General features: G+C 37.8%; 1 protein-coding gene across 1 annotated transcript; it reads right to left on the reverse strand.

Annotated features, from left to right (window-relative positions):
• Window positions 1–936: 936 nt before the first annotated feature.
• Window positions 937–3,557, reverse strand: Tram1l1 (translocation associated membrane protein 1 like 1). The gene has a single exon (XM_041652025.1). It carries the CDS (start codon window positions 3,143–3,145, stop codon window positions 2,033–2,035), a length of 1,113 nt encoding a protein of 370 aa, XP_041507959.1. The 5' UTR covers window positions 3,146–3,557; the 3' UTR covers window positions 937–2,032.
• Between the last annotated feature and the right edge of the window lie 8,545 nt (window positions 3,558–12,102).

Raw genomic sequence — 12,102 nt, forward strand, 5'->3', positions numbered from 1 at the left:
CCAAGATTTCTCCAAACTTCTTTATTTCTTACGGACTCATAGTACGTAAGAACGTAGTTTTCCTTTTCCAGCACCGACAGAGATGATGTCAATCACCCCTTCTTTGAGCGTCCTTTCAAATGGGTTGCGGTGCTCTGGGATTTTAGGTTTGCTCTTCCTTCTTGCCATGACAGCAAAGAAATCAAGCCAGGAATAGATAGCTAGAGGTCACCATGTTGGAAATTAACTTGAAGGGTAAAGAGCTAAGAGAATCTCAAGGAAGTCTACCTAGATCCTTATCAAATTTATTGCTAACATCAATTTAACTCTTGGCATTACCAGTCATATAAAACAAATGTTGTCCCTTTGATTGTACAATGATTTCATTTAGATTTTCACTGATTGTTTGCAAACCAAGTGCCTAGTAGATACAAAATCAGTTATCATGAATTAAAATACGCGTAACAGTTTAGGCCCTGAGAGGTAAGGAATACGAGAGACGGTTCTGAGTCGTATGGAAAGTTGAAATTTGGCTTTCCAATTGCCCAGCAGTTGGTTAAATGTGAGTGACTTTAGAGCTCAGGCATGGATTACCAACACTACAAGTTAGGCAGATGAGAAGGAGGGAGTAAAGAAAAATCACCTTCATACCCAGAAAGAAAGAAATGGTTGTTACTTACCTTTGAAAGAAGACAGAGTAAAAAAGATTGTTTTTCTGCCTTCTCTCTCTGTGATCTGCTAGGTAAGGATAAAGTTTCAGGAAGCTCACCTTTTGGAAAAGCTGAATGATTAATGCACCTAAGCGGAGACAGTCACAAGGAGAGATGAGAGATGTGAGAAGAAACTGCAGAAGTCAGGAAATGCAGGAAACACACAGCCCAGCCCAGCATGATATCATATCCTTGAAAAGACAAAACTACCAACACTAAGGAAATGAAATCAACACAGGGATTTAGGCCAGCCATAAATATTTACCTCCTCAGCCCACTGTTCGTATTGGTTTTTGTAAAGATATAAACTATATACGTATATACACATACATAATCAACAAAGATTGCCCTATATAGGTGCTTCCAAAATAAAGACAGAAGCAAGTTACAATAACAACACCGCTTTAAAATCTCTTCATAAATCTATTTGGCTATCTGATCTTCAAATGAAGTTTGATTTGGCAAATATTTCTCAGATATAACTACCTGCACATATAAACACACATACATACCTATATACATATATACTGTATGTGTATATACATTTTAAAAATTGTTCACATAATATTTTTCTGATACATTGCTTTCACCATATTTATGAATCTACAAGTACCTCTTTAAATAAATATTAAAAGAATAAGTGTGACCTCTTTCAGTAATATTTAATTTTGCAAATTTTCATTTATAAGTGTTTAAAATAAACAGGAACAACTTTACCTCTTCAGTAATGCATCATATTTATTAAAGATATTTTGACTCAATAGATTTCAGTATCTCCACACATGTCATTTATTTATATTTTGATTCTTTAATGGGGTGTAACACTAGCAACCACTACTCATAAAATTAAACACATGATGATCTTGGCCGTTTAACAAATATCTTCTCTGTTGTAAATTCAAAACAATTAAAAATCCCAACAATTACATAATACTGGTTTGAGTTATACCTTTACCAGGTTTTCCACTTTATGCTGTAAGAAAACGACTTTGCTACCAGTCTCGTTAATGCCATAGAGAACATCTGAAGCAGGAAACTATTATTTATGCACACAATTTTGCAGTCATAACCACAAATCATTTGCAGAATCACTGAGGTAAGACTCTAAACTAAATATGGTGTTGATCTGTTAACCATTCTAACAGGATTTTGAGGATGAGTGGTTTTGTCTTCATTTTTTCCCACTCATAAGGCTCCAAAACCCCTAAAAACACATTAGACAATACAATAGCAATATTCAAAGCGCACAACCCGTTCTGAAGAAGAGAAAATCTATAGCACAGGGACACCACACAGTAAGGAGAGGATTCCCTTGGAGGTAAGAATCAATTAACTGGCACTCCTTAAGGAACTTTCTCTTTCTTCTTTGGTGGAGAATCTATTCTATTTGGATTCTCCACTCCATTTTCTGTGCATTTTCTCGACCTGGATCGTCTCTTCCTCCCCTGGGCGTGAAGACTCATATCTTCTAGCCATCTCTGAAGCGACACAGTAGTCAAGGTCCATGTGATGTACACCTGGATACTGCAACTCGAAGACAGAACAGCGATTTTCGCTGCCAACACATTGACATTTCCAGTGAGGATATTCGGATTCTGTGACCCGGCCAAGTGAAGCCCTACTGTGATCACGGAGACAATCAATGTCACCAGTCTCCCGGATATAAACACCAAAGGCCAAAAAGACAGCCCTTTCTGGTACCGCTCATCACCGAAGTAGAACAGGCTGCACAGGTTGGAGAGCAGCTCGACGGAGTAGTGTAGCAGCAGCAGCAGCAGGCCCAGGTGGTTCAGGTACAAGAGATAGGCCCCTCCGATGTGGAAGAGATGGAGACCAATGAAGATGAGCTGACCCGGGACATCTTGCTTCCTCACTTTTTGGAAGTAGAGCTCTGGAAAGCTATGACACCAGTAAGCCAGCTGGGAGATGTAGAAAAACTTCATCTGAAATGTCATCATGTTGTGGGGAGGAGACTTCCACAATAGAGTGGGGTCTGAAAAGCAGTTCTCAGAGGCCAGAATGCTCATGCCCCAGATACCAGACACTATATAGAACACACTTAGCTGCCCCGCCTCGTTCAATTTGTTTTGTTTGCCTTTGGTGAGCTGCAGTCTCTTGCTGAGCTTATCCAGAATATACTCCTGAACGGAGGCATGGGTGATGATGGCCACTAGCATGTAGAAGAACACTGTGGCCAGATCTTTGACCCCATAATGGTAAAGGGTCCTGGACCCTGAAGGCAGCTCTTCCGCGGGGACAACGACTCCGTGCTGCAGCGTGAGGAACACAATCGACATCTCGGCCGTGCTCTCGAACAAAAGCCCCATCACGAAGAACATGCCCAAGCAGGAGACCATGTCCGCGTGGTTCTGCACCATGAATTCGTGGCTCAACACCGGGGGGTTCCTGGCGCTCTTCTTGCGGACCCCCATGCCGAGGTACTCACCGGTACTCATTGGCCGCCGCCGCTGCTCACTGCGCTGCTCCAAGCGCCGGCCTCCCCATCCCCGACAGTCCGCAGCGCAGGGTCGCAGCCGCTCCCAACAGATCAATCAAAGGCTGGGGCCCGCGTAGGCCGAGCATGCGCACAGGGCCTGCGGAGGCAGGGAAGGAAATCGAGCGCCGCGCCCCTGCCCCGCAGGCCCGGGTGCGAGCGCGGATATGCCTTGGCGATCGCAGCTGCCGCCCACCAGCCAGGACCGGAGGTGCTTCCCTGGAACTGGTCCGGACCAGATAGGGAAGTCCGGTGCCACTGTCATCTCCATCACCAGCATCACTTCAGCATCACAGCAGCGAGCTCCCTAGTGCTCTCTACTGATCCCTTATGGATCTCACAGTCACTTAGGAGCTGGATGCTGTGAGAATCCTCTCTCTCTCTCTCTCTCTCTCTCTCTCTCTTTTCTCTCTCTCTCCCTCCTCCCCTCCCCTGTCTCTCATTCCCTCCCTCCTTCCTCACCTCCCCCCCTCCTTTCCCCTCCCATTCTACAGTTCTTTGACACAAAAACTGACTCCAGAGCTCCTCACTATCTTGCGATCCTTATCATCACACATCTGGAAAATGCCAGTACCCAAGATTTAAATCTGGGTGGCTCCAGAGCGTGTGCTGTCTGTCTCCTTGTTAAATCAGTCTTACCTGGAAACACAAGATTCACAACAAAGCAGTTTCGAAAATAATTTTCCGATTGGAATGATTGCTAGTTAATTATTTTCAAAGTTTGCAGGCAGTGGGACACAGAAAACTAGCAGGTCTTGGGTAGGTCCTTCGGCCACTGAACAAGCACCCACCCACGGAGGCAGTGGGGCTGATCTATTGGGAGCTCACCAAGGCCAGCTGGACTGTGACTGAAAAAGCATGGGATAAAACCGGACTCTCTGAATATGGCAGACAATGAGGGCTGCTGAGAAGCCAAGGACAATGGCACTGGGTTTTGATCCTACTTCATGTTCTGGCTTTGTGGGAGCCTAGCCAGTTTGGATGTTCACCTTCCTAGACCAGGATGGAGTGGGGAGGACTTTGGACTTTCCACAGGGCAGGGAACCCAGACTGCTCTTCAGACTGGAGAGGGAGGGGGAGAGGAGTGGGAGGAGGGGGAGGGAAATGGGAGGCTGGAAGGAGGCGGAAATTTTTTTTCAATGAAAAAATAAATAAATAAAAAAGAAAGAAAAAGAATCTAAAAAAAAAAAGACTTCCCTCAAGCATGTGAATCTGCAAGTTTATTTCTCTGAGTATTGTGTTTTTAGTATATATTAAATGCACATAAAAAAGCAAAGCTTGACGCTTTCTCAACTGAAGTTTCGTGTCAATTTTCAAATATCTCTTCCGATGGGTAGTGAATTTCTTGTCCCTTAACTGCCGTATGAGTACAAAATCTTTACTGATATGAATGACAGTTGGAATATGAAATAGGCATTTCAGAAGAAAAATGCGACGGGATATTTTTACAATAAAGCAATCATTGTCGCTAGCACACTAAACTTTACCACTCTTCTTTTCTCTGTATGTCATAACTGAATGTAAATGGAAGATTTTGGACTAAACATTCAGATCAATGGACTGCATCTTGCATTTCAAAGGAGTCAAAGGATAAGGCACGCTGTTTATTATGGGAATTGTTTCTGTATTAAGGAAACTATGCATGTGTGTATGTTCTTCATAGCAAGAATTCTCCATTTTTCAAACGATTCTTCGCTGAATAACTCGCACTTTACAAAGCATCATTTTGACTTTTGTTTGTTTATCGAAGCTCAATTATTGAGTATGACAATTCCACACTGAGAGCAAATTAAAGTTAAATCACCAAGAAAACAGAAATACACATATAAAAGCTAGGGTGCAAAGGAATGAGAAGAAGAAGAAGAAGAAGAAGAAGAAGAAGAAGAAGAAGAGGAGGAGGAGGAGGAGGAGGAGGAGGAGGAGGAGGAGGAGGAGGAAGAAGAAGAAGAAGAAGAAGAAGAAGAAGAAGAAGAAGAAGAAGAAGAAGAGGAGGAGGAGGAAAAATGGTCTGGCTGGAATGCTCCAAGATAAAAGCAGTGCTTGCCAGGAATCAGGAAAGAAAGGATCCATGCCCCTGTGTCAGATTCATGATAATTGTAAGTATAGAATCATTTGCTTATAATGACATAGGTAACAAAACTGAAAGCTGTAGCATGAATAATAAATGTAAAAACATTTGTGTAACTCTCAACTGTACTCTTTTAATATTTTTGGAATTATTTGTGAAAAGCTTTCTACCCCTAAGTGTGTCAGCATGATCTATTTTGACCTCAAAATAAAATAAACGCAGCCCACATCAAAATGAATAGGACATCAACATGACACAGGGGCTTAGATCTTCAAGTGAACAAGGCAGAAACCAGAAATGCCATGATACTTTATAATCTAGCACTAAAAGTCACTTCTACCATTTGAATTGTAAAATGAAACACACTGCTATTCACTGAAAGCAAGATTGGGCAGAGGAAAAGATAGGCATCCTTCACAGGCAGTACCCTTGAATGAGAGATGCACTAGTTTAAAAATCACTGAAAACAAACTTCTTGTAAAATAATGTCATTCTCTCAGGAGGAAAGGAACAGTTCCATACAAATAAATATAGCACCAGACAGAGGCATACTGCCCAAACACGTTAGTGTAAATCAAGCGCAGGTGCAAATGGGGATCCTCACATCCGTTTCTGTGTCACACTAACTTCAATTTTAGTTTTTAACCTCACAAATAAAAGAAATACAGCTTTTGGTTTTCAAACATCTCATGTAAGGATAAAAGGCACTAAACACCTCCATTTAAGGTAAGCAACTGGGATACACACAGCAGCAAGTGATCAGTGAAAATAATAAGGTCAGTCTACAGTAATATCTCTAGACCTTGGACTTAAGCCTCATATTCATCCCTGGAAAATGCCGTTTTATTACCCAAAAAGATATCAAACATTATAAATTGATATCAAACATTACAAATTTATTTGGTGTTTTGAAAATTAATAGCCACCAGAAATTAAAATATATTAATGTGTCAACTCAACATCACTGATGCCTGTATAACAGAGACAAAGCATTTACTAGTTATGATATATTCACCACACAGTGAGTAGCCTTTCAAGGAAATAATATTTAGAATCGACAGCAGAGACACAGAGGAGACAGCTATTAACTATACTGTACAGACATTTGCCACAAGTGCAGAAAGCTTCTTTTAAAACAGTGGTTGTCAACCTTTGGGTTGCTGACCCTTTGGGGGTCACAAATCAGATATCCTGCATATCAGATGTTTATATTATGATTCCCAACGGTAGCAAAATTACAATTATGAAGTTGCAATGAAATAATTTTATGGTAGGCATGGGTCACCGCAACATGAGAAACTGTATTTAAACGTATTTAAACGTCACAACATTAGGAATGTTGAGTACCACCGTTCTAATATGTGTTGTTGATTTCATTATAAGGAGCATTAGATGTTCAGAAACTCTACTGAAAGTCTCTTTGTAAATAGAGAACTGTATTTCATAGCACTGCTAATAGCTTACTCTTTCCATTAGCTATACTACTGGCTCGATTTTGGAAGTTTGTGCATAGCAAACCAATATTTGTATTTAAGCAGCTTCATTACAGTATCATTTCAAAGGTTTTACATACTTCTTAAATAATCTAAAATAGGCAAAATAATATTGCATCTCATAGTAGGTAAATGGCAAAAGCAATATGAACTTTTAATGTGCAAATTACTTCATCTTTATTGTATATCTCAGAGTAAATGTAAATTGTACATCACTACGATATCAACTATTTAGGAATTTAAATTAACAAGAAATGAATTCAACATAAATTCTAATATATTGTGTCATTTGAAGGAAGCAAGATATACTGTAAAAGAGGTAATAGGAAATAACTAACCCACACCACATCAAATCAATGTTTATAATTAGAAATACGAGCCTACATTTAACAAAGGCAACACAGTTTAGTTTGTGCAAGAAACAAAGTCTCTGGGGCTTTGCAGATTTTCAAGTGATTAAAAATTAAACGGAAAAGATAGTTATTAAGGCCAAGGTACTTTTATAACTGACTCGATAATATTAAACATGAACATCTGAAAAATAAAATATGACTGAATATTTAATAGAATAAGAAAATGTAACAGTCACAGATTCTATTATGGCTGTGTATTTATTAGTAACTTAGATGATTAAAATTATGAAACACTGTCTATAGATAAACTCATAGAAGAGCCTAATATAATCTCTTTATCACTAAAATATAGGAACTAATAAAATCATATAAACATTTAGCAATTTATGCTTTCAAGTGTGTATTATTTAAAATTATGTGCTGCATATTCTCAGTTTCAGTAGAGAATTAAAGGGTAGAAACAAAGTGCTTGCTAATGACTATTGAAATATGTGTTGTATAAGTCACTAAGGGTGAAACATGAATGAGGATGAATATTTCAGATGAGGTGAGCAGGGAAACCTCTAAAAGTAGATGCTGTTCAACAAAATTCTATGGGAAATTAGAGGCAAAGCTGGGGGAGTGTAGGTTGGGGGTGACTGATTTCCTTGGTCTTCTTCCTTAATTTGCCTTTCATCAGTCCATTCCATCAAGCAACAGCAAAGTAACCAATAAAATGGCCAAAGTATCTAGATAGTATCTAGTGTTGTCTCTCTCTCTCTCTCTCTCTCTCTCTCTCTCTCTCTCTCTCTCTGGATAAGGATTCTTTGTGGAGTCCTGGCTGCCCTGAAACTCACTCTGTAGAACAGACTGGCTGTGCCCCTGCATCCAAGTGCTGGGATTAAAGGCAAGGGCTACCAGTGTCTGACTTCTAGGGTTTCCTTTCAGCTTCTAGCTAGGCATCATAGAGAAATGACCTAGCCTATCATGATTGATGAAGCTCTCTCGTCCTCTAAGGCCTACATATTTACCGCCTTTCTATTCTTAAACACCTCCTTACATTTACATAATTCCAATTTCTTTTTTAAAAACTTACTCACAGATTTTTAATATGCTTGTTGTTTTTCTTCTCTAAGAGCAAGGAATGTTATACTATTAGTGGCTGCAGGTGTAATGACCCTGGCTGCTCTTTCCCATACCCTGCCACACAAGTCATAGTAAATAAGCTTACATTTATAAAAGCCAAAAAACAAAAAATAGACCATTTTGTTAATTCAGCTCTATGTAAACATCACACAGTTTTTATTTTTTTAAACTTTCATTCTTCTCTCAAGTATTACATCCCAGCCATAGTTCCCCTCTCTTCATTCTGCCCAGTCATTCCATGGCCCACCTCCCCTCTTCACCAGGTCCAGTCCTTTCCTTTTTCCTTCAGTAAAGAGTGGGCCTCCCAGAGATATCAAAGGAACATGAACTAGCAAGACACAATAAGACTGGACAAAAACCATCATTTTACTGAGATTATAATGTAAATACATTTTATAATGTAAATACATTTTAGAAAGACTAAGATTATTAGTTTAACAAATTTTATAATGCATCTCTAGTGATCTTGTGACAATATCGTGAATGTCATAAAATATAATCAAAGATGCTGTTCTACAGTTGACAAGCCACTGTACTTTGCAGAATCACTTAGAAAAGAAAAAATATTTTTCATAGAACCTTTAATAATGAGCTTTGATTGATATTTTAAAAATCTAATGTGTATTATTAATTGATGTATAAACATATCATAAAATTCTTTTTAAAGTGGTAAATTCCATTTGTACATGTATTCAAGATAAGCAGCCACCACCATTACATCATTTGAAATATATTCATTGATTCTCCTAAAACCCACAAATTCAACAGTGGTCACTCCCCACTTCCCTCTCATTAGACTGAAGTAACTCTCGTCCAGGCTTAGAATGCCTACATTTGTCTCTTCTAGGCTTTTTGTCTAAATGGAATCATTCTATTTGTTTTCTATTTCGCCTGTATTTTTTCACTGAGAAAAAAATGCAATATGTTTCTAAAATATTTTAAACCAGAACATACACACATAGATTAAATATGTATGTGTATGCATTTCAGGTGTAACAAGGGAACAGAAAATTATTTTTGATATAAATGTATCATTGATATTAAATAGCCTCTTGTATTTGGTCATTGTTGCTTTCATGCTGTAATGTCACATTACAATATGTTTAATTAACAGAACATGATGAGCTAATGGTGAGGTGGATTCACTCTCAAACATACACCACACACATACACACACAATATATATACATATATGTATATAGAGACTATATAAATGTATACACATACAGACACACACACACACACACACACACACACACACACACACATATATATATATATATATATATATATATATATATATATATATATTTAGGGAGGTACACAATGTTACATGCTTTGAAACATTTAGGGACACCAGCAGTGTGTTATATCCTTCTTTAATGTTAGGTAAATGTATTATTTAGCAATTGTTTTTACTGCTTACTATGTTTTTAGACAACATTTGAGATAGAAGTTAGAAGAATTATAAAGGATTTGCACATATGTATGTATGTATGTATGTATGTGTGCATCTATATATATACATATGCATCTACATAGGTGAGTACTGCTATTGTAGTTACCAAACTCATCTAGTATTGCAAAATTATTTTGATTCGTTCATTCATCCAAACATATTTATCGAATGTTTATCTACATATATCTCATGTGTTCTAAGATAGGTTCTCTCTTTAATTGAGTTGCTAATTGTTGCCATGAAATATCATCACTCTCTTCATAATGGGAACAATTGAATAAAGATGAAGAGAATAAAGAAAATGTTCTAAGAGCTGTCTGGGAGAAGAGACTTCCTAACAGAAATAATATTGTGCATGGGAGCTAACTGTAGAATGGATTTTACTTATTATATTTGTTTATGACCTTAGAAGATTGGCAAACAGGAAAGAATTAACTCACAGTTATGAAGGTCAGAAGACAAAGTTGGCTTCAAAGTGCTTTTAAGATATTAACAGTATTCATTCTAGAGTCCCGTTGAGAAAACCTGTTCATTGGCCTTTCCTTTGCTTATTGGAGTTACTTGATTTCCTGGACTTATGTCTTTTGCTTTTATAAGAAAATTAATGATCACAGCTTTCAGACATCTTTTCTAATTGTGCCTTTTACAAGTCCTTTGCTTCCCTTTCTGGTGGTTTGTGGGAACCAGTAGAATATTATGAGGTCATATTTTCACATGTAGGCCCTCACTCTCATTTACCTACAGCATTTGAGAGGATGGCGTTATTAGAGTATTAGAATGCAAGTGACTTTGGGATCAAAACTCTATTTACCATGAGAAGCTGTATTTCTGTTATACGAAACAACACGTTCATGTGGATCAGGCAGAAAGAAAATAGCATCTGTAAGAAAAGCAATGCAAATCACAAATAGTAAGTTTTTAAGAATACAATTGATATTTGCATGTAAATTACAAGTGTCTCATATACTATGAAACTAGATTTCAAAATAGTTTGCAGAAATTAAGAGGTTTTAATTTTAATTTTATTTTATGCATATGAGTGTTTTGCTTGAAAGGCAAGTATGTCTGTGTACCATGTATGTGCCTGCTACTTTCTGAGGCTAGAAGACACTGGAGCCTATGGAGCTGGAGCTGTTTTTATAAGCAGTTGTGATGTACCATGTGGGTGCTAGGAATGAAAATTAGGACCTCTGGAAGAGCAGCAAGTGTTCTTACCTGCTGTGCCTCCTCTCCTCCCCCAAGAGCATTCCAAAAATGGGTTATTATAGAGGGGAGAAGTCTGCAATCATCTACAACTTAATGATAAATCAAATCTTTTTTCAAATTCGGGAAGTTTTTAGTTTGACATATTGCTAGGTATATATACTGAACAATTCAAACATCCCGATGCAATTTTAAGGCAAAATGGGTGATGCATAATATGCATTATTGTTCTCATAGCTAGAAAAGCTTTCAAACTGCCATTTACCCATATGAGGTAAGAACCATGCAGACATCTGAAAGACACACAAATGAGATTTAAATAAAATGCTCATCTGAAACTAGAAACTTGTGAAAAGAATATTTTCTCCTATATGCACTATAATCTCCTCTAAATGTCATATCTATTGTATTCTTGGGCCAATTAAGAACATAGATTGTCTGGGGAGCTTGCTTACCGGGGTTTAAATTATTTGGTCCACAAACAGCAGGACCCAGGTTAGATGCCCAGTGCACACATGAAAGCCCAGCATGGCACCATGTGCCTGTAACCCCTACACTGGGAGGTGGAGACAGGCAGATTCTGGACACTCACAGCTGAAAATTTAGCCAAAGCAGTTAGGGCTAGTGTTTAGTGAGAGAATGTTTCAAAATATAATGTAGGGACACAGATATTGAATGCCAACCTATGGCCTTCATATGTGTCTGCACATACAAAGAACATATAAATACACCACATTATTCAATTTATGTTGTTTCAGTTCTAAAACTTTAATTTTGTTTTCATTAAAATTCTCCGTTTAAAATTATCATATAATTTTAAAGTTTACAATACAACTAATGTTAACAGTTCCCAGAACTTCTAAAAATACAATACAAAGAAAACAGGTGAATATCCTGAGAACAAAAGGGGATGAATATATTTCAAAGTAAGGAATTAGCCAAAGCATAGCAATTATGTGTAGTGAAAATGCTACTTTCTTACCAATGAAAGAATTGCTTAGAAAACTTGAGTTCATTTATATAACAAAAGTTCCTAAACATGAGACTTTGTTGATTGTTATTAATTCAATTATTGAACATTCGTGAGGATGTCATTACTTTGTTCTTATGAATTTTTTTTTACCCTGGCAATATTCATGGCGCTGTGTAGCATGAATGTCTCTGGCTAAAATAGAGAGTACACTATACAAGTTTTAGAATAAAAATAGAGGCCAGGTT

Source organism: Microtus oregoni, unplaced genomic scaffold (genome assembly GCF_018167655.1).
Source record: "Microtus oregoni isolate MIOR12 unplaced genomic scaffold, Mior012 000000F_ref0000247, whole genome shotgun sequence".
NCBI lineage: Eukaryota > Metazoa > Chordata > Mammalia > Rodentia > Cricetidae > Microtus > Microtus oregoni.

Excerpts from the sequence above, each read along its gene's own strand:
- Tram1l1 (XM_041652025.1), bottom strand. The coding sequence starts at position 3,145 with ATGAGTACCGGTGAGTACCTCGGCATGGGGGTCCGCAAGAAGAGCGCC.